Source organism: Neovison vison, chromosome 5, assembly GCF_020171115.1.
Source record: "Neovison vison isolate M4711 chromosome 5, ASM_NN_V1, whole genome shotgun sequence".
Lineage (NCBI taxonomy): Eukaryota > Metazoa > Chordata > Mammalia > Carnivora > Mustelidae > Neogale > Neogale vison.
Window position 1 is genome coordinate 69,495,846 of NC_058095.1, and position 21,502 is coordinate 69,517,347.

Consider the following 21,502-nt stretch of genomic DNA (forward strand, 5'->3'; position numbering starts at 1 on the left):
CTTTCTTCTACCTGCTCATATTGGCCTTTGAGCCACTCTTATGAATTCCTCATTTTAGTTGTAGTTTTCAGCTCTGGATTTTGTTTCTTTTTATTTCCATTTTGTTCACACATTTTCTTGGCTTTTTTCACATTTTCCTTTAGTTTTGTGAGTATTTTTAAGACAGTTGTTTTAAAGTCTTTGTTCAGTGTATCTGCCATCAAATCTTTCAGGGACAGATGATGTGGATTTCTTTTCTTTTTGAATGGGACATATTTTCTTTTTCTTTTTATCTATTTGAGAGAGGGAGAGATCACAAGTAGGCAGAGCATCAGGCAGAGACAGAGCGGGGAAAGCAGGCTCCCCGCCAAACACAGAGCCCAAGGCAGACCACGAGATCATGACCTGAGCTGAAAGCAAGGGCTTAACCGACTGAGCCACCCAGGTGCCCCACTTTCCTTTTCCTTTATCTGGCTTGTGATTTTTTGCTGAACAGTGGACACTTACATCTAATAATGTGATAATTGAAAATTAGATATTCCTCCTTCCCCAAGGTTCCCTGTTTTTTGTCTTTTATTTTTATGGTTGTAAGCTTTCTCTTTGCCAAGGATCAGACTGAGGTATAAACTTAGATTTTTCTCAGGTCTTTTCTGAGCCTTTCCTTGCACATGCAGTTTCTAATTTCCCCTATACATGCACTTGTTTTTGAATGCTGTTTTTTTTTTTTTTTTTTGTCTCAATTTCCTGAAAGGGGAAAGACACATGCACAACTGAAGGAAGGGGAAGGGCATTGGACCATTAAGTCTCCGGGCGGTCAGGGGGGAGGGGCTTGTAACAATGACTGCCATGATCAGAAGCAGCAACCAGTGATCAGAGCACGGATACCCCCACAACTGTAGTCTAGGGTTCTTTCCACCCACCACAGCTCCCATACGGTATGTGCAGCCTGCTCCAGGAATGCCAGCACACCTGCTGGGTGGCTGGGTGGGGGACAGGTAGTGCTAGCACTCTGAGCTGAAATTGATCAGAAGTAACCACAATGTACAGTAAGTCTCTTAGAATTTACAACACTTTAGCAGACCTCAGTTTCAAAATAATTCTATCACCAGTGTTATTTTAGTCATAATATTTTGTGACTGACCCCACAAAAATTCTAGGTTATCAAATCAATTAAACCATGTAGGCAACAGTTTATAAAAATACATCTTTATTGTGTTTCAATGTTCCTGCATGATAGATACCCAGTCATATAAACTTAGTTTCCATGTTAAATATAAGTTAAGCAAATACACACACATACACACACAAATTATAAACAAATCAGCAAAATTGCTGGAAAAATCCCTCCAAGCCATGAATCCTTATTAAAAGTGCACATTGGGATGATTAAACTATCTTAAGTCACCATACTCTCAAAATTGTTACCTGTAGCCAAATCTAAATGTTTAAAGAAGCAATAAAGGACAAAGTGACTTGGAATAAAACTACAATTAGTTTCTAAACTTCACGTCCAGTGAGTCAGGAAGTCAAATGACTCCATCTGACATTTCAGCAAAGTATCATCTTTGTGTAAAAAGGATCAGGGGCCTGTCTGCAAGCCATAGGGAAATGTCAAAGCAACCACAGGAGAGCATGGCCAGAAGACTTCGTAGTCACATGGTTCCAGAACATGAATCCCAAAGATGAGGCAGCATCTTCTCCTCCCCAGAAGCCATTCCCAGCTCAAAACCAGACTGCTAACAATGACTACATGAAAATTCACAACTGCAGCAAAACATACACGCATTCATATCATAAAACCTGGAAAAGTCTTGAATTTCAGAATAGAAAGGTTCAAACATGAACCTTGAGAGGTTTGTTACTGCGGCCAAAATACCCAGGTTGGGACTGGCCTGCCATGTTCCCCAGTAAATTTTGAGATCTAAATCCTTGAGAGCCGTAAGATGCATGTTCTCCTCAGTCTTCTCTCACAGGGGTGCTCAAACACAGGGGATCCACTGTCCCACGTTTCCCACAGCCCTTTTCAGGGTTAGAGCAATTCAAATAGCTTCTGGAAGGGTGCCGAAAACTACACCAGGTCCTAATCCCACACAGAGGGCAAAGTCTGGCCCCAAAAGTTTCCATTGCTCGCTAGGAAAGGGCTCCATGCCAGCAGTTCAGAGACGAAAGGAGTCTGTGATTGCCATCAGAGACCCGTCCGTGAGCTCAGTGGCAAAGATGGCCATCAGTACTTCTCCGAAGGTGAACATGGGGTCAGATTCGCACAGTGGGGTCAATTACGAGGCTCTGAGGCTGTGGGGCTGCGGACTGTGGACATGAGGTGCGACTTGTATGTTTTGCTCAGGCCCGTCATCCAGAACTTAAGCAGCTTGACATTGTCTTCCTCAGACGCTCCGAGAATAGTCAGGAGCTTCTGCGTATCCTCTTTGGGTCGACTGTCCACCTTGGTGAATTTGAAAAGGACCTTCACTTTGCTGAAAAAAACCAAAAACACAACTCTCAGACACCACAGCAAAATCACCACAGTTCAGGTCCCGAGGCCTGAGGGCTTCAAGGCCAGCACACGGAGTGGCCGCTCACAGCTGTGTGCTCCAGGACTTCTCCCCAGCCCAGCAGTTCTAACCCCGCGCCGTAAGGCCGCTGCCTCAAAATGGGGGACCCATTTTCTTTCAATTCATTTAAGGACTTTGTTGCTCCTCAGCTTCACTGTATTGCTGGGAATCAGGACAATGTCTGACTGAACTGCATTAAAAATTACTAACAAAAATTTATTAAGAAAATAAAATAACTAGTTAACTTTAATAGAAAAGAAACATCTATTATCTGGCTTTCGGATTTTTTTTAAAGATTTTATTTACTTGAGAGAGAGAGAGATGGAAACGGAGCATGAGTGGGGGTGGGGAGAGAAGGAGGAGGAGAGGGAGAAGCAGCTGCCCACTGAGCAGGGAGCCCAACACGAGACTCGATCCCAGGACCCTGAGATCATGACCTGAGCCGAAGGCAGACGTGTAACCAACCGCAGCCACCCAGGTGCCCCTGGCTTTCAGATTTTTGAAGTTAATTAAGCAGCAAAAATAACTGCTTCTCTTGGAAGCAGATGTCACAGGCATCTCACACAGGAGCATCGTGAGGACTAGAAGTGCTGACCTTGCACAAAGTCACTCAGCGGCAAAGATACTACTTGAACTCATGCTCTTAACCTCTATTCTACCCCATTTTCTCAGGGAGGCCACAGCTTTTTCTGAAAACAGCTCCTGGTTCTTGCCAGCCGAACCCAATGCTCCTGGCTGGCCAGCACCCCCGTGAGGAAACAAGACTCCAGGGGCCAGTGTGGGTGTGCTTACTTCATCCACTCCTCCTTGAGGCAGACGAGGCACTGGTCCACCACGCCCACAGACAGGTTCTGGTTGGTCAAAGCGGCTTCCATCTTATTCAGGATGGTGGGGCCAACTGGGAACAAGGGCGGGTCGTCAGCATGGGGTTGCGAGAGGCAGCCTCAGCGCTCTCGTCCCCACTCACCGTGCTGAAAGGCCGGCCGGCCTGGCGGCACCCACCTCGGTCCGCAGCTACGGGACTTCCACTGGTCACAACAAACTCGTACTTGCTGAGGGACTGGTCCCCCTCGCAGCCGGCTGGGTGGAGGCCAGACCGGGGGGCTGGGTGGGCCTCGACGACGACAGCGAACTCTGTAGCAACACAAAGTGCAGGTGCTGGAAGCGCGCCTGTGCCCCGCAGGGACCTGCTTCCAGCTGCTGCCCCTCCCATCAAAGAGCGGAAACCCACCTCTCTCATGCTTGGCCACTGAAAACCTCTTGCAGTATGTTTGTCAGTAGAGTTAAGGATTAATTCTTGCCTCAGTTAATGTATTACATTTCAGTAACTAATTATGTATCTGAACTCACTTAATGCCAAACAGCCCCGTGATGGCACTCCCAGTGTCAGTCTCATCTTACGACAGGGAAAGACTGCTAAGCGCTTCCCTCACACTGCCAATACCCGGTTAAGAATTTCAAGCTCAACTTCAAAACTGGGAGCCTGTGTTCCAAAAAAAGGTGCACGGGACTCAGGACCCAGCTAGGGACTGCTGAGCACCCAACGCTCTGACAGTCTACTTTCTGGCCATCTCTCAGAGTGCGCTCGGAGAAGCCACTGGCTCGCCGGGAGAGGCTGGGATTCACACCCAGGCTGACTCCTGTACTCTTCAAACCAAAAGAAAAGGATGCTCATCAGATTCCTGGCTCTCACTGGTGAATGTCAAGGCAGGATAGGATTTAAGGCACTTGTAAGAAAACAGTCGCCTTCCTAATCTTGTCATCACCGACTCAGCGTAACACGACAAACCTCTGACACCCATCTGTGCTGTTTCCACTCCCGTGACTATAATCTGCCTTCCGCCGAGAACCACACCCAGCAGGCTACCCTTACTCGGAGGCTGTTCTGTCCAACCCTCACCCGTTTTAAAGACAGAAAACAGAGGCCCGAAGCCACCAGGAAAACTGGTCCTCCTGCTTGAGCAGGCAGCGTCCTCAGATCCATGGCTAAGACGCAGTTCCACTTCTGAGCCCTGGGGTGCAGGGCTCGGTCCGACAAGAGAGGGACGTACCTGAGGACAGTACGTGGGCGGGGATCTGCACGTGAGGGCTGAGCCCCAAGAAGTTGCAGCGGTAGGCCTCCTCGTACTGGTTGCTGTAAGGGATGACGCGGACACAGCCCACTGGCAGCATCGTCTAGAGAGGACACGGTGACACAGACCTGCACCAGCTGAACATCCCCCGCCCGAATCCATCACCCACACCCCACAGGCCCTCCGCAGCTCGGGCTAAAGCCTCTTTCCTCCCAGAAGGCATTCCTGGTCATGTGGCGCTGCTGGGGTGTCTCTCGTGTGGCCCCAGATCCTAACCCGGCAATCGGTCATACAGGACTTGCGCTACCTCTTGCTTTGTGGTGTTAATCTATTATTCTTTGACTTCTGAGATGTCTGTCTCTTCCCTCACCCCACAGAGAGATTATAAACTTTTTGAGGGATTCTGGCATATTCACTTTGTGCCCTCGACAGACCTAGGCAGATATCAGGCATGAATGAGGTTTCTGAGGACATAAACATCATCAGCCAGGCCTGGGCCTTGGCACCCACGACCCCTCTGAGGTGCAGACAGCATGGCAGACATGCACCCACCTGACTCATCAGGAATGTTCTGTGCACAGGGACGTGTGCTGACCAAAAGCTGCTTTTAGGGCAGCTATGAACCATGCAACGGCTTCTTAGAGGGATCTGGGGGTGGGGGCAGGGGAGTAATCATTCTACCAAGGCAGCACAGACTCCTTCCACTGGAAATAAGCACCACTGATGACTGCCACTTTCAACAGTGCAGAAAAAGCACGGATCTCAGACTCAGGCATGAACGTCTGGGCTGAGCCATCCCTGCATCCTAACATTCACACCCACCGTCAGGATTTTAAAAAAAGAAAAACAAAAAATCACCAGATAAACACTGTCCCACTACAAAACACTTACAAGAAAAACTACTCTTACCCGAAGAACCTCAAAAGCTGACTGGACAAGGTCTGCGTCTCTGCTTTTCCATATCACTTGATTCCCCATGAGAACATGCCAGGCCAACATGCGAAAAGACTGGGCACCCAGAACCTGAAAAACACAGTTAAGTGCGTTCTGCCCTGAATTTTCTTTTGTGCAATTGAAGTTATCTGTGTGTTCTCTTTATGGTGAAGGAAGATGGGTCGCGAGAGGGAAGGACCAGGTGACTTGCCCGTGGTCAGGAGGAGGAAGGCGGAGGTCTGGATGAGCCCCTGGCAGCCTGATCCCAAAGCCCTGGCACACTGTAAGATCCCAATTTTATTTTTAAAAACTCGAAGCAGAGAACATGTTAGCAATCTGCAACATTCACTTTCTCTCTCATTACTTTGCTAAATCATTTCCAAGTTAGGGACAAGCAGCATGGCACTTCAGGACCGAGGATGGACAAGGGCTCTCCTACAGAACTCCAGTACACACCCCCACCAGAAATACCACAGAGATGCACCATCAACCCAGTATCCGCAGCCTCAACTCTCTAATGGTGTCCTTGATCGCTGTTTTCTTTCAATCCAGGAGTCACCTGAGGACCAACAACTGTTTCATTTATTCTGCTGTCCATCCTGTTTGATGCTAGAACAGTCCCTCTCTCCACCTGACTTTTTATAACTTCTCTGACACTGGTGTTTCTGGAGAGTTCAGTCTGTTATTCTATGATTTATAATGTGGCTTTAAAAAAAAAAAGGGACACTAGAAATATAATTTACAAAACTCCTCTCTTTTCAAAACACTCCCACCTCCCATGGGACTGAAGATTCCTTCTAACTTTAATCCACACAAGCAACGGACAAGGATGATCTTAGCCAAATACATGATTTTGGTAGATCAATGTTCCTCATTCAGAAGGCCCAGAGAGCATCTGCCGTTAAATCAGTCTTTACACCGTTTTTCAAAAAGAAAATAACTATCTTTTGTTAAAACTCATGCGCATTGTAAAAACAGTCACAGAGAAACAGGAAAAGGGACTGCCCTTGTAATCTTATCTTCTCGTCCCGTCTGACCAAATATAACCAGGAACTACAGCGTTGTGTGAGACTCATGTCTCCAATCCGTGTATATACAAACATGTGTACCAGCCTACATGATACAGTGGATGCTTTCCTCTCTGTATTCAAGGACACGCCACTGTTTGGGTGCAATTTCTATGGTTGGACATCAGATTCTCCCCAATCTACCGTATGAAGGGCCAGCATTTCCAGTCTGCTAAGCGTCCAATGCTGCATGCAAAGCAAAAGTGCTCTGAGCAGTGCTTCCTTTAAAAGGTTCCGGCGTGACAAGATCAGAGAAAGGACCACAAGAAGCCAACCATGCGGGCTTTCTGTAAAACAGACACCTAGTAATCAGTAGAAGGGGAGCACTGTGGCTATGGCCAAGGCAACCCAGCTGTCTTTGGCCAGCCACTGAGGGTTTCTGGTTATTCCTAACTTGTCAGTCCCCACTGGGTCTGAACGTCATGGGCCTAAAGGACAAAGTGTGCTGGATGAGAAGGTGGGGACTGCGCTCTTCTCCAGAGTTTCTGAAGGTGGGTCCACCCCTCGGTCACCTACCTGCCTCATATGCCGAAGGGACTTAAAGACGGACAACTTCCGGGGCTGCCAGTTTCCACAGTCCGAAAGCAAGGACGAATCTGTTGGGCACTTGGTCAGCTCCCGCCCTTCAGCACCCTCTGACAGGACAGGGGCTTTCTCCTCCTCTTCAGCCTCAGAGTTGTCCCAGCTTTCGGATTCCTCTTCCAAGTCTGCAAGACAGACCACAAAGACATTTATGAAACATGCAATCCTTGGATGGGACAGTGTCGTGGTGTCCACCTTAGTCCAAGGCACTCCTGATTGTTGGTTTGGGTCTGCTACCTAGACCGCTTGTCTTCGGAGCTCTGGGGGGAGCGGGGAGGAATCAGTCTGTTTATTTACTTAGCCCGGAGCCTCACACTGCACTATGAAGCGGGCACCCATGAGACTACGAGCTGTTTAGGACTGCGGGATAATGCAAAGCAATGACAAGAACGAGCCTAGCTCGGTCACTGCACACTTCCTTGCTCAGGCGCTATTCTAAAGGCTTCCACACATTATTTCATTTCATCCTTTCAACTGTCCTGAGGTCAGTACTATTCTCCTCATTTTACAGATAAAGAAATATTTGTTATTCCCATGAATCTCTGTGACAACCACAAATAAGGACATCTCTCCATGATCCCAATGAGATCCACAGGGAGGAGGCCTTGTCTGGTCACACAGAATGCATGAGGGCAGCAGAGTCAAGATCTGAAGCCAGATCTGTCCAAATCCAAAGTGTGTGTTTCGACCTAAAATAAAGTCCAACCCGTGACAGAGAACCCTGCATGCCTGCACATGTATCCTTCCCAGAAGCTCCCACCAACAGACTATCACTAGCCTAGAAATCTGAAATCTCAGTAAATGGTTCTAGGCCCTGCTGATCTGCGAGGGCATGAAGGTACATTGCAAAGGTCTTGTCTTTCGGAACATACTCTGCCCTTGCTGAAACTACTCCATTTCTCCCCCTCAGGAAAGCGCACTGAATCCAAGTGCATGTAAAGTCACCTGAGTGCGGGAATAACCTGGAAACAACTCCAACTCATTAAGGCGGCCAATTATTTGCGACCCATAGCATGTCAAGTGTTATTAGTAACACACTACACACAACGCACATTGCTAATCTGGTTTACCCAACCCCAACACTGAGGCTGCTGACCTAGGTCACCAAGAATCAAATCATTTCCGGAGGAGGACCACAGACAGGGCCGAGACCTGAGGTTCCTAGGCCGGTATACACCACAGCAGAAAACCCTGCGTAGTTACTTAAAACACACAGGATCCTGAACCCCAGACACGGAGCTCTGATCAAAAACCTGGGGAATGCTACCCAGACATTGGTGAGGCTTGGGAACCACCCTTGATGGAAACCCAGGGTCTATCTAAAGCGTAACACTTTATTGTTCAAGTGTCTAGAAAGGGCAAGAACCTGGGGATCCTAAAACAGGGACAGAACACTCCATCAATCCATCTTCTCCACAGCCTAGCGGCCCAAACAGCAGACCTTCCTGGGTTGCCCAGGGTGACAGATTCCTTCACGTGACTGTCAAGGAAAAGGACCCAGGAAACTACAATAAAAACACTAAGGCTAAAGGGCAAGCTCTTGCAGATGCTCCCCCTGGGTTACTGATCCTAGGGTCCCCGTCACCAGGGTAGAGGGCCGGGTGGCTGTGAGACAGCCCCGACAGCCTCTGCAGGCAGAGACATGCAGCACAAGCACTCCCAGCTCACCTGCAAGCTTCTCCATCTGGACCAAGGTGTCCTCAGTGGGCGCGCCCTCCAGGAGCTTCTCAGTCAGCCGGCTGCCACACGCCTTCAGGAGCCTGCAGAACAGAGCACCACCTGTGATGTCTTCTTGCCAGAAGAAAACGGAACCTGAAGCCTATCATACCTTTTTTTTTTTTCTATTTTTTTTTTTTCTATCACACCTTTTGATCGCACTCCTCGTTCACAGAAAATATGGGCATAAAAGATCATGTTGCACACACCACAAACACAGAATCGGCCAAATCCAAAAGGACAATTCTACATGACAAAAGACTCTGGTTCTCTAACAAAAGCCCTGGGGAAACCCGTGGCAGAGGCATCAGAGAAACCGCTCCAGACTTAAGTACATAAGGTGCATGCTGTGAACTGGTGACCTGATCCCACCTGAAAACTCAATCCTGAGGCAAAACAGGAAAACATATGGATCGGGCTGGATGATGCTAAGGAATCTGTCAGTTTTGTTGGATACGGTTTTACATTTGAAATGCTACAACTAAGATTTGCTTTAAAAAATATTTCCGAAAAACGGGGCAGAAAAAGCAGTGAAATGTTGGCAACCACTATAGTTATATGATGAAGGAATGCAGCTCATTGTATTATTTCTTCTATTTTGGGTCTGAAAACCTTGCCAGATGATTTTATGTCAGCATGGGAGACAAAGACTCTCTAGTTCACAGGTCCTCAGGAGCTACCCTCAAAGACCTCCGTTTGAGGTGCCTCCTCTGCACCCAGAACTGAATTAGACAATGTAGAGCCACGGTTGCATGAGGAGGATCTGAGGGCGTCTATGGGAGAGGTACATCTTACAATGGAAGGAAGAGAAACAATTTGAGGCCAGAGGACAGACTGTGGTGATTGTTAGAAGACGGAGACAATTCCTCCCTCCTGCCTAGGGAGGTCAGAGCGCCACAGCACACTCCTAACAGCCTGAGCTGGAAGGGCCCTAGCTGCCTGCACCAAGCTGCCAGGGGATTGCAAACCTTGGACCACTGCAGCCCTGAATGATGAAACCCTGAGAAGCTCAGCCAGAACCATCCAGGCCAGTCACTCCCAAATCCTTGACCCACAACGCTTGTTGGAGACAAGAAAGGGAGATCACTGCTCTTGGTGCGAGAGCATCACCTTTAAACACACGGGGAAGGGAGTGCCACCTAAATCCATTTTCCACATGCCCAGGGGAAGACGCCCAGAGGAAAAGGAGGCAGGTACAGCACAGAGGCCCCCGGGGAACTCAGCCAACAACAGTTTCCCCAGATTCATGCAGCATCCAACCAATGACTGCTCTCATTCTCATGGGTGCTAAAAGACTGCAAATCTCGTTACCAAGCAAAGGAGGTGTGAAGGCATGCCCACAAGTTGTCGTCGCTTGTCAGGGATGTCAGCGAACGGGCCGCATTGCCGTTGCGCTGGTGCAGGAAGGGTGTGAAGGCTGTGTTCATCCTCTGGGCGCGCTGTGGGCAGCCAAACTGCTCTGCCTCGAACACCTGAAATGCAAAGGGAAAGGGAGGTCTTTGAACCGAACAGTGACAGCAGAGCAGCGCAGAGCCAGCTCATTCACAGCCAACTTCCCGGCTCCTGCTCGGAAGACTCTGTCCCGTTCTGCTGCCTGCATGCAGGGCACAGAAAGCGCCAGTGGTCTCCTCATTCCAAACAGAATGGTTTCTGCCTCACAGCTTGATTACAAGCCACCGATTTCTCCTGTACCCTATTCCACAACCAACGCACCGGGCACCTGCCGGGTACTCAGGAGGCACACATGCTTGTGTGGCCACTACCATTATTCTCCACACACTTCCAGTCTCCCCCCGTGCCAGCACATGGAGGCTTTCACTGCAAGACCTTGTGTGTGTGTGTGGGGGGGGGCATGTGCCCCATCCTGGCACTGAGGTGAGAGAGAAACGAGGCCCTCCAGCTCCATCTATGCCCTGTCGCAGGAAAATCCGCAACTTTCCAACATGGCTGCCACCCCACCTGCTGGGCTGACTACAACGAGGTCTCCCAGTCCCTGCAACGGACCAGAATATGACTGACAACAATAAACCGACACCGACAAATAATAAACAAATACAACCGACAAACAATAAACAATAAACTGTCGGTGCTGGTGGCTCAGTCGGTTGAGCTCTTGATTTTGGCTCAGGTCATGATCGCAGTGTTGTGCGATCGAGCCCTGGGTCAGACTCCTAGCAGGGGATGGAGGCTGCTTGGGATTCTCTCTCTCCCTCTGCTCCCACCCTGCTCTATCAAAACAAAAAAACAAAACATAAAAAATAAAAACACCCAAATAAAACAAAACGAACAAAAAACCCCCCAAATCCTGCGGTTTTAACCCACTGAGGTCTGGAGGCTGTTTGTCATCACAGCATAACCTGGCCCATTCTAAGAGATGCGATGCCACAGCTAGAGGTCTACGCTGGCTATGGGTCTACAACACGACTCATGCACAGGCTTTCAGATGAAGGTCAGAGGAAGCAAAGACACCAGGAAAAAAGCAGGACATATGAGCATAAGGAAGAAGCTAGAGCCGAACAAGAATGGGGACAACAGTGGATTCGAGAGAGCCCAGTGAAGCAAGCAGGACTGACTGCCGCAGCCCGACTCTGAAGTCGGAAGACCACAATTCAGAGCAACAGCCGCCAGACCCGGAGATCATAAAACCACCCTTTCTCTGACCCCGTCAGTGCCAGGCTCCTCCCCCACTGCCACCCACGCTCCCTCCACGTGGGGTCACCTTGAGCGCCTTGCCCTGCAGCTCATCAATGATCCCTCGGATCTTCCCAAGCAGGAAGGGCCAGGAGTTGATGAGGTAAATCCGGTCCATCATGATGGCGATGATGCTGTACCAGCGCTGGAAGCCCCTGGCCAGGCTGTCCTTGATGAAGAAAGTGTGGCTGAACACGAAACCATGCTGCTCGTCCCCAAAGAAGATGGGGCCTTCTCGGCCAGGGCAGACCTGTGAAAATCAACAGCCATTGCAGGACACAGTCCTGTGCCTGCTCTAGTGATACAACCCCTCCTTCTCTAACCTAGCTTTCTGCAGTAAGTAAGTAGCATTAATTATGGGAAGAGTGGGGGAGGTGGGGACAAGACAAGAAAACTGCTCTCATCTGCTCCTGGGATCAAACTTTCTAAAGATAACATTTATTACCATGGATTGCAAGGGCCAGTCAAGTAGGTTCATGACTTTTTTCTACCCTGAGCCATGAAAAACTCCTGTTCAAATACTGTATCTACTCTGGACCCCAATCTGCCAACATCACTCATTCAGAATACACTGGAGAAGACCAGAGCAGTCACTGTAGTCCATACAATAAAATGTGCATACGCATACTTTACTTACAGGAGAGAAGTTAAGTCTCTCTCGAGACACATTCACTCTTCACACACAATTCACACAATTCTCTGCCTCCAGCAGATTAGCAACAGGAAACCAGAGGGAACCAGCTGAAGATAGGCACCCTGCCACCATACGTTAGAACTGAGAGGAGGGCTCAGCATGTCCCATCAGGTGAGTAGTATGGAGAAGGGAAGATTTGTAATTGAATCATTAATTCTTCCTGACAGATACAGAGAAGCTAAGGGGCACCTGGGTGGCACAGTCCATTGAGCCTCTGACTCTTGGTTTCAGCAAAGGTTGTGATCTCAGGATTGTGAGATCAAGCCCTGCATCAGGCTTGGTGTCCAGCACGGAGTCTGCTTGAGATTCTCTCCCCATCTCCCCTCCCAATCATGCGTGCACAAATACGCAGTTTCTCTCTTTCTAAAATAAATAAATCAATCTAAAAAAACCTAGAAAATTAAAAAATATAAAAGCTAAGACTTGAATTCAACAATAGGACCCAGGCAGTTTAGGAACAAACTGATTCACCCTTCAGGAGGTATACGTGGTAACCCACTAAAGCATATGATGATGATGGAGACGATAACCACATAACCTAGAAACAGTTAATGTCTTAGAAATATACTCATCAAGAATTGAGATAATGAGGGATGCCTGGGTGGCTCAGTTGGTTGGGCTCAGATCATGATCCCAGCGTCCTGGGATCAAGTCCCACATCGGGCTCCTTGCTCAGCAGGGAGCCTGCTTCTCCGTCTGCCTCTGCCTGCCACTCAGCCTGCCTGTGCTCGCTCACTCTCTCTCCCTCTCTCTCTCTGACAAATAAATAAGTAAAATCTTAAAAAAAAAAAAGAATTGAGATAACGCAAGTCTGGTGCTTGAATGATAAGCTAGCAGCCATTCAGAACACTGAAGTCTAGCCCAACTTACTCCAGAGTTCAAGAGAACCGGGGCTGCTGCGCGCTCCCTACTCAGTGATCACCCCGTCCTCTTCGTGAAGGACTGACCCCTGCCTTCTTTCCCGTAACTGGTACTGAACCTGTTCAGGGCATCTGGGAGAGTGTGTGATATTCCCACAGAGCTCCCTCCAGGGTCACGGTGCTCACCTCACAGCTCAGGCTCCGCACGCAGGCCTGGCGGACAATGCTGAAGAGCTGGGGGTGGTTGGGGTGCTGGTGACTGACGTATTTAATCGAGGTCTCTTTATCATGGCTGATATACCCAGGATGTCCGGCAGCAAGGGACCGGCAGCCCTGCCACCGAGAAGAAGAATACCAATTAGTCAAGAAGTAGGAAACAAACTTTCTTACGCACACCTGAACAAAAAAACCCAATCTATTTTCACATAAAAATAACTGCCTTCTAGAGTTACGCTTCTCAAGATTTCAATGTTTCCCGAATAGGAAAACAGAACACCGATCACAAAGACCGTCAATGTATGGGTATGAGATGTCAGAGTATGAGAAAGAGACCGGATCTCCTGGGCACTTACGTAGCAGCTGTTATGAAGGGCTCTGCATACACCGTCTTGTTTAATCCACAGTGCAACCCTATGTGATAATTACAGCCAGAATCCTCACTTTACAGAAGGCAAAGCTGAGGACCAGGGTTGAAAAGTGGCTCACACAGGGAGTGTGCTAGCCTCTGTCCCTGGTCCTGACACAACCACTTCGCAGGGGCCTCAGGAGGCCACCTGCATTCCCTAGGGTGCGGCACCCTGAGAACACAAACTCAGAGCCTGTGCTAGGGAGTGGACTGGACTGGCGGCCCTGGCTGCTGCCCCCCCTGGAAGCCACCACCACAGTGGCACTGAGGCCATGCATCCCAAAGGCTACCCCCCACCCAGAGAGTGCACAAGATGGGATGAGGCCAGCCCCTCTCTGTGAGATGCGGGACCCTTCCTGTGGCAATGCCAGCTCAAGGACTCTCTCCATCCAGCACTCTTTCTTTCCTTCCTTCCTCTCCTGCAGAGATGTCTGACTGGCTCAAAGCGGCAAGGCTCTCCCAACCTTCTACCGCCTCACAGGTGTGTCCAGCAATAGAGAGAGCAATCTTGAGCATGTGGTCTGCCTCTCAATGCAACCGAACTACAGTGGCTAGACTCCCGTCCACCCTGCAGTGGCAGGTCTAACACCATTCCTGATTTCAGGGCCCGACCCAGGTCTGTCACACAAAGCAGCAGCCTGTTGAGGGAACTTCAACTTCATTCCCTAGAGCTCACACAATGACACCGAAAGTAATAGCCAGGCCCCCATGAGGAGGACGCTTTCCAAGACACTGGACTGAGGTAAGTGGAGCCGAGGACGGGCTAGTGTGCAGATGGGAGCATGCAGAGGGAAGGGCCGAAAAGCAAATGGCAACTGTCAATTGTGTCAACTGCTGGCACAGGATGCGTGGAAAAAGCTAAAGCTGGGATTACGGGAAAGAACTACAGGGACACAGAGAGAAGTGATCACATTCCACAGGGCCCATGAAGAATGGTCTGCACACATCATGGGAAGAGCACAACTTTCTGTGAGGTCATGTCCACGGTTAAGTTCCACAGGGTCTCCTGCCCACCCTCCAGGTCAAATTCACATCAGCATGAATCCCAGTCAAGAAAGAAATGTCTCCAACACCCTGAGGGACACTTGCCTCGCACATGTCTGACTTTTTGGGTCCTGGGCTGCTGGACTCTGCGCTGGCCCCTTCCGCGGGACTGTGAGCGCGGATCCGACTGCTCATTTGAATGCCGCCTTCCTCCTCCTCGGCCTGCTCCCCCTGGCCAGGGCTGTCCCCATTCCCAGCCCCCTGAGGAAGCGGGGCGTGCAGAACTTCCGTGCAAAAGAGAGTGCGGGGGCCGTGGAGCTCACAGAAGTGACAGAGAGCGACAATGGCATTCATGGTGTCCTGGAAACAGCAGGAGGCCTGCATGGGGGAGGAGAGGAAACATCATCAGCTGGCCAGCCTCTGTTCACACCGCAGAATGCACCCGCTGCTCTGGAGCACAGGGACTGGGCGGCTGTCATCAGCAGGCTTCCCGGCCAGCAAGGCGGGTCACCCAGCCACCCAGCTAGCCAGCTGGCCTCAGCAGACAGAACACGGTGCCTGCCTACTAGGGGTTGCAGTGGAGGAGGGAGAGTACGATCAAGGATCACACAGAAAACCCTTCAGTTAGAGCTGTGATGGGGCTAGGAGGTGGCCAGCCCAGGGAAGAACACAAGGATGAGGGACAATGCGGCAAATATGACACAGATCAAGGGTATCTGGAGACACTCATTTATTCTATCAACAGCTGCTGTGCTGGGTGATATGATACTGCCCTCATGGCGCTTACCTTCTAGGAGGGGAGGAACACACGACAACCTGCTTGCTCTCCTATGGTGACAGCTTTGGGAAAAAAATGTATGGCAGGTGGGGGTGGGGGGAGACTCAATGGAGGAGATGGGATGTGATTTTGGACGCAGGGGCTCTCTGAGTGAGAGCTGAAGGGAAGAAGGGAGCCATGGGGCCAAGGAGGGGGCATGTCAAGGGGTGTGTCTACAGCTGGGGGATAAGGGCAGAAGACTAGAAGGAGGTGGACTTTAGGGACCCTTCTAGGCCACAGTGAACACTGATTTTCTTCAGACTGGCGAGTCTCAGGTTCTGATGAAAAATATGATAAATGTGAGTACTAGACAGTGGCCAGGATTCAACCCTTCTCTTTTGGGGACCCTCTCCCCCATTGTGGAGCCAAAGAAGATATCTTCTGTCCTCATCCCCCCACATGGGTGTGACCAAGGCGTGACAGTCAGACACACCTGCCCAGAAACCCGAACCCAGTGCTCCCATGTCGGGGAGCGAGTCGCAGGTGACCGCATCCTCAAAACCCCACATGGTCTGTCACCGCATCCTCCCAGCAGCCTCCCTTCTCCAGGCTGCTCGCTAACTCTGCCACCCACCCGGCATCTTGCAGACCATCTCTCAGCTGACATGACCACCACTGCTCCCGTCTGTGCTCCTGAGGAAGGGGTTGGAGCTCGAGTGACAATGGGAACAGCAGAGGCCAACACAAAACAGACAACTCACGACAGTCAGCTGGGCTGATGTGAGTCAGGCAGGCGGATCAGAGGGGGACTTACTGGTGCCTGGCACGCAGGGAGAGCTGGGGCACAAGATACTGCTAGAGAAAGGTGGGCAGTGGACAGAGTTTGAGAGACAGCAGGACATTTAGCTGGAAAATCCTGAGAGCTCCATGGAGATTCTGGACCACAGAAGCAGAGAGGGCTGCGGAGGACGAAGATCCAGGTCACTCCACAGACCTGCCTGACTCACCATCTCACCACTCACTTATTCCTCACTCGTCCCTGTTGAAGGCCTCCCAAACCAGCTCCCCAGAGCAGCTGCCCACTTACACTGCATCACTCTCTCCCCTCCTCCGCTTTATTTCAGTTCTCCTGGAAACTGTATTGTTCATGTTTCCCTGCATGAACCTTCCCTAAGGTGGGGGTGGGGGTCTAGTTCCTGACACACACTGGGGGTGTGTACTGAAGATGAGTGGGTTTAGGAGCTGCCCACAGAGAGAGGACAGTTGCTGCCACAGAAAGCAGAGAGGTCCTCAAAGATACCTATGGGCAGGACAGCTTCAAGAGCACAAGGATGGGAACACCGGATTCTGAGCACCTAGTGTCATGAGACCCAAACAAGCCAAATTCACTTTTTTTTTTTTTAAAGATTTTATCAAACAGCCAAATTTAAACAGAGGTTCCACCAGGCTCACTCTGGTGAGATCAAGGAAAATGACAGTTTAAGCATGTGCTGTGGAAGAGGAGCGAGGCAACCAACAATGGAGCAAGAGAAAGAAGCTTTGAGACCCAAAGGCAGAGGCATTAACCCTGGAGAGGGGCCACGTCTTCCCTTCAGAGGCATAAAAGGGAAATAAGGTTCCCTCCAGCAAAACACCTGCGCGAACATGGCACGAGACGAAGGGTGCACCCCGTTTACCGTAGAGCACCCACACCAGCCTCTATGCTCAGCAAAATTATGTGTGTACCAACCTGCCTAGACAAGAGCACACAAGGCCATGTCCAAATGAGTCATGCACGGCAGCAGCGGCCACACTGCAGCTCTAAGGCCTGACATTTTCTAAGTAAGAGGAAAAAAAAAAAAGAGCAGATTCTAAGAGCACGTGCTTAGCAGCTTACTTGAAGAGCCAACATCAAGCAGCTTACTGCCAACTTAAAATCAGACCCGGTTTGGGGGTTCCCGAGGCTCTGAATGGCTTAGCAGTCTTCCTCCCTTCTGCTCGGTGACAGCAAACTGGCACTGCAGCCAAACTCTGAGCTGAACTTCTGCACCCCTATGGCGTTATTTCATAAAGGATGTCTTTAAACATAAATATATTTACTTCTTTTAAAAATACAAAATATTTACAAACGTTAGGTCCTCATCCTTCCTACTTCAGGTTACAAGGGACTGTCTTGGTAGCACCAACACCATGCCAAGTTAACCCTTCAGACCTTAGGCCTACGAGTCTCCCTCCTCCTGTGGGATGGACAGACCAGAGGTGAGGTCGCTAAGCTACCTCTCAGCATCCATGGTTAACACGGCAGACTTTCATTAATAGTTTTTTTGTTCTGTTTTGTTTTTTTAAAGAAAAGCAGTTCCAATCACGAGTACCACAGCCCCAGACAGCTAGTGGAAGACAGGGAGGTATCACTTAACTCCAAAACCACACAGAAAAAAGTCTGTCTCCAGCCTTTACGTGCCAGATGATGTCAAACATCTTTCTTATCCCGACAACTACCCTTAAGTTGAGAAACACAGGCCAATTCGCACCTCTGTCAGGTTAACCCCACAACATGTGCAACAGAATTCTGAGTAGCAGGTGGTCAGTTCCTCTACCCAGCCCACTTCCAATTTGTACCAGACGTTTATGGAAGAAAATAAACTGGCTTGAGTATACCTAACAGTTCTTCCCTTCCTTCTAACGAGCTTTCCAGAATCCAAAGCAGCAGCAGTAATCTGCCCCCACCCCTTCAACTTTATACTCAAAGCAAGACCCAAATACGTCAAAGGGGTGGTGCCCTTTCCATGGTGCCGGACTGGCCCTGGGTCTATTTCATTCTCACTTCCTGTGTGGTCTTCTCATAGGACCATGGAGGCTCAAAGAGTACTTCGCCAATAAACACAGCATCACAATGGCTCTTAGCCAGCAACGAGCCCCAGAATTCCCTGCTGCTTCATTACCTAGTCTTCTTCAGGGGAGTCTCATTAGGTCAGCAGCTGGATCCCAGCAAGTCCAAGGTAAAACATTCCACAGGGGATGACTTCCAACTCAAACCCATTCACACCGCGGTGGCTCCAATATTTCTACCAGCTTCACCTGGATTTCTGTTCACGAAGTTCCCTGATGACAGGTGAAGGGCAAACACAGTCACGTACCACTATTTCTCAATCTCTTCATAACAAGGTTGACAATCCAATGCCGGGAGCACTTTCCCTGCTGTGCCAGGGAGTCCCTACTGCCACTCTGGCTCGACACCATGGGTGGTGCCAGCTGTCCACGGGCTGGAGAAGCAGCACCTCTTTTCAGCAAACTCCTTCCTCCTACTTCTCTGCCTCCAGTGGCTGCTGCTGATCACCTGGAACCTCAATCCACAATGCACCAGTCTTTGGGTAAATACTTTCCTCCAGGTGAATAGGCTGTGTCCAAAGAGACCCGGAAACTGGAGAGAAATGTGGTCTCTTACCCGTGAGGGAGAGCACTGATCTGGGCCTATCACTTCATCAGAGTGCCGGCCTCAGAACGACAGCCTGGGAGAAAAGAAGTCCTGACACACACCCTCTTCCCTAAACCAGAGGCAAGGCAAAACCTGGGTCGGGGGTGGGGGGAAGGCGGAGGGTTCAGTCTCCTGGTAACATTAAAGGTGAAGCAATCGGGGCACCTGGGTGGCTCAGTGGGTTAAAGCCTCTGCCTTCGGCTCAGGTCATGATCCCGGAGTCCTGGGATCGAGTCCCACATCGGGCTCTCTGCTTAGCGGGGAGCGTGCCTCCTCCTCTCTCTCTGCCTACTTGTGATCTGTCAAATAAACAACAATCTTCCAAAAAAAAAAAGGGGGGGGGGAACGAATCAACGACGCTGACGGGGTCTGAACCCAGGTCACGTTCCTCATCCCTTTACCGTCCGTGGATCTGCCCCCCACCCTACATCTCAGGTTCTTAGCCACCCCCTTCGACTCTGGCCCCTAAGCACCCCGGTCGCCAACACCGCACAAGCGGTGGTGCCTCAAAGCTATCCGGAAGGCTTTCAGGCTTAATCCAAGGCCCTTAGGCCCGAACCATTCCCCTTCATCGCCCCCAGCGACTCCCACCCGCCGCCACGACCCGTCCCTTCCAAAACCCTCCTCCCGGAAGCCAGGCTCTCCTCAACCTCCACGAAGCCGCTCCACAGCCCGGGTTCGAACGACCTGGACAAGCCAGGTGGCCGCCCCGGGGACTCGCTCCCGCACGGGCACTACCCAACACCCCCGGACGCGGCAGAGCCGAAATCCCACCTGCCCGGCTCCAGCGCTCCGGCCGCGGCGCACCTGACAGCGTCTTCCTCACAGGACTCGCCAAGCGTGTCCCCCTCGAGCCTGTAGTTCCCCGGGCGCCCAGCCCCGCCGGGACGCCAGCCTGGCCTCGCGAGCCTCCCACACCTCCCGTCCGCCCGGGAAGTCTCAGCTTGGGTTCCGTCTGCCTCACTCACCCGGGACCGCCTCGGCGCGGAGCCCGAGGCGCGTGACTCGGCCGGGACGTACCATCCGCCCACCCCACGGGGGGGGCCCGCGGACTGGCCAGGCACGCCTCTGCACCGCAAAGCGAGGGGGAGGCCTTGTCCAGCCCGCACACCTAAGAAGACTACGAGAGCCGAACAACTCCGAACTCTGGCGGGGAACCTGAAGCGGCTGCCCGACACCGGCCTCTTCCGCCGCCCGATTTCCGCGCCTCCACCCACGGGGAAGTACGGAATGGTTCCAGCCGCACCCGCAGGGCTAGTGGAGGAAACCATTTCAAGGTGTGGGGGGGGATACTTAAAATTAAAAAAACATTTCAAAAAGAGATTTGAGGGACAATGTAGCCAGCCTAGTACACGAGGTCCACATCGAATAGGAAAAGAAACATAACGTCTCGACTTTATAGAGAACGGGGCAACAGCTTGTGGTTTCAACTTTGGTTTTCATTAAATTGCCGATGAAACCCGTCTTCTGTGGGACATGCGGGCAGGTGGCCGGGAGGGGCCGTCACGTGACGTGAGGCTACCGGGCGACGCGGTTGGGAGGCTAAGTGGGTAACTCGGGTTGGGGGGGCCGGCTGACTGCGCATGTGCATGGCACACGCCTACCTGAACAGTAATCCGTCCGAGGTTTTTAAAACTATGAGTCAGTTATTAAGTAATACATATTTTTTAACATCTGGGCGCCTGTTAGCCTGTCCACTCAAAGATTAATTTTGAAGCCCTCAGTGCATGCATGATGTGATGTGGGCCCTCTGAGGGAAGAGCTACACGGACTTGAACCGCACTCTGGACGGCAGGAAATTCGTTTGAGCTGCGAGATGGTGCTGCCACCTTGTGTCGGGTCGGATCAAAGACCGCCGACCTCCGCTCTGGGCGCCTTTCCGCGGAGTCCTAGTGCTTGTGGCTCCCGCAGGCGGTGTCCAAAGGTGGTGTCCAGAGGTGGCTGTCGTCGAGTGTTGGGGAAATAAGCCCCCACCTCTGGAAGTAGAAGTAGCCGGCTGTTACGTTTTGTTTTGTTTTTTAATCACCGCGGTCACTTCTTTCTTTGAATTTCCGCGTTACACTGAAGAGAGGAAAGAATGAAATTGCAATTTGTTTTCTGTCTTTAGTGGTGTGATAAAAGATTAAGGAGTGTGGGAGTTAGGCGGCTAGTCGTTGTCTTTATATGTTTAGTCTTACCAATCCAATTCCTCGTGATATTGGACAGCACAGACTTAATATTGGCTTGTAAGTCGCAAGATAATTTTTGAACCAAACAAAGAAAACCCGCAAGGATATACTGATTTGGAATTCTGTTTTTTATTTTTGCCGTCAACAGTTCAGATACTTGAATTTTATTGAGTTTGCAAAAATTCTTGGAAAGCCTTGGCGGAAAGGTGCAAAAACTGTTTGCAGCCTTCTGGTGTGGCTGTGCCTTTACAATTTCTAAGAGAAAACATCATTTCAACATTTGTCAGAGTGGACAGGATTCACCTTGAAAATGGCCACAGCAGCAATGCTAAATACAAATCTGCTTTGGTGTTTTAATTTAATACTAG

General features: G+C 50.4%; 1 protein-coding gene across 5 annotated transcripts; it reads right to left on the reverse strand.

Annotated features, from left to right (window-relative positions):
- Positions 1 to 1,169: 1,169 nt before the first annotated feature.
- Positions 1,170 to 19,928, reverse strand: FLCN (folliculin). Of its 5 annotated transcripts, XM_044249270.1 has the most exons (13): positions 19,741 to 19,928; positions 18,434 to 18,593; positions 14,861 to 15,133; positions 13,333 to 13,479; positions 11,621 to 11,842; positions 10,213 to 10,373; positions 8,854 to 8,945; positions 7,120 to 7,310; positions 5,513 to 5,626; positions 4,583 to 4,706; positions 3,534 to 3,665; positions 3,324 to 3,429; positions 1,170 to 2,453 (listed from the first exon to the last, which is right to left on the reverse strand). In XM_044249270.1, the coding sequence occupies exons 3-13, from the start codon at positions 15,107 to 15,109 to the stop codon at positions 2,252 to 2,254; spliced, it is 1,740 nt and encodes a 579-aa protein (XP_044105205.1). In that variant the 5' UTR covers positions 15,110 to 15,133; positions 18,434 to 18,593; positions 19,741 to 19,928; the 3' UTR covers positions 1,170 to 2,251. The 5 variants fall into 5 exon arrangements, with proteins under 5 accessions (XP_044105205.1, XP_044105206.1, XP_044105204.1 ...); XM_044249271.1 differs by lacking the exon at positions 18,434 to 18,593 and having other exon boundaries at positions 19,774 to 19,928; XM_044249269.1 differs by lacking the exon at positions 18,434 to 18,593.
- Between the last annotated feature and the right edge of the window lie 1,574 nt (positions 19,929 to 21,502).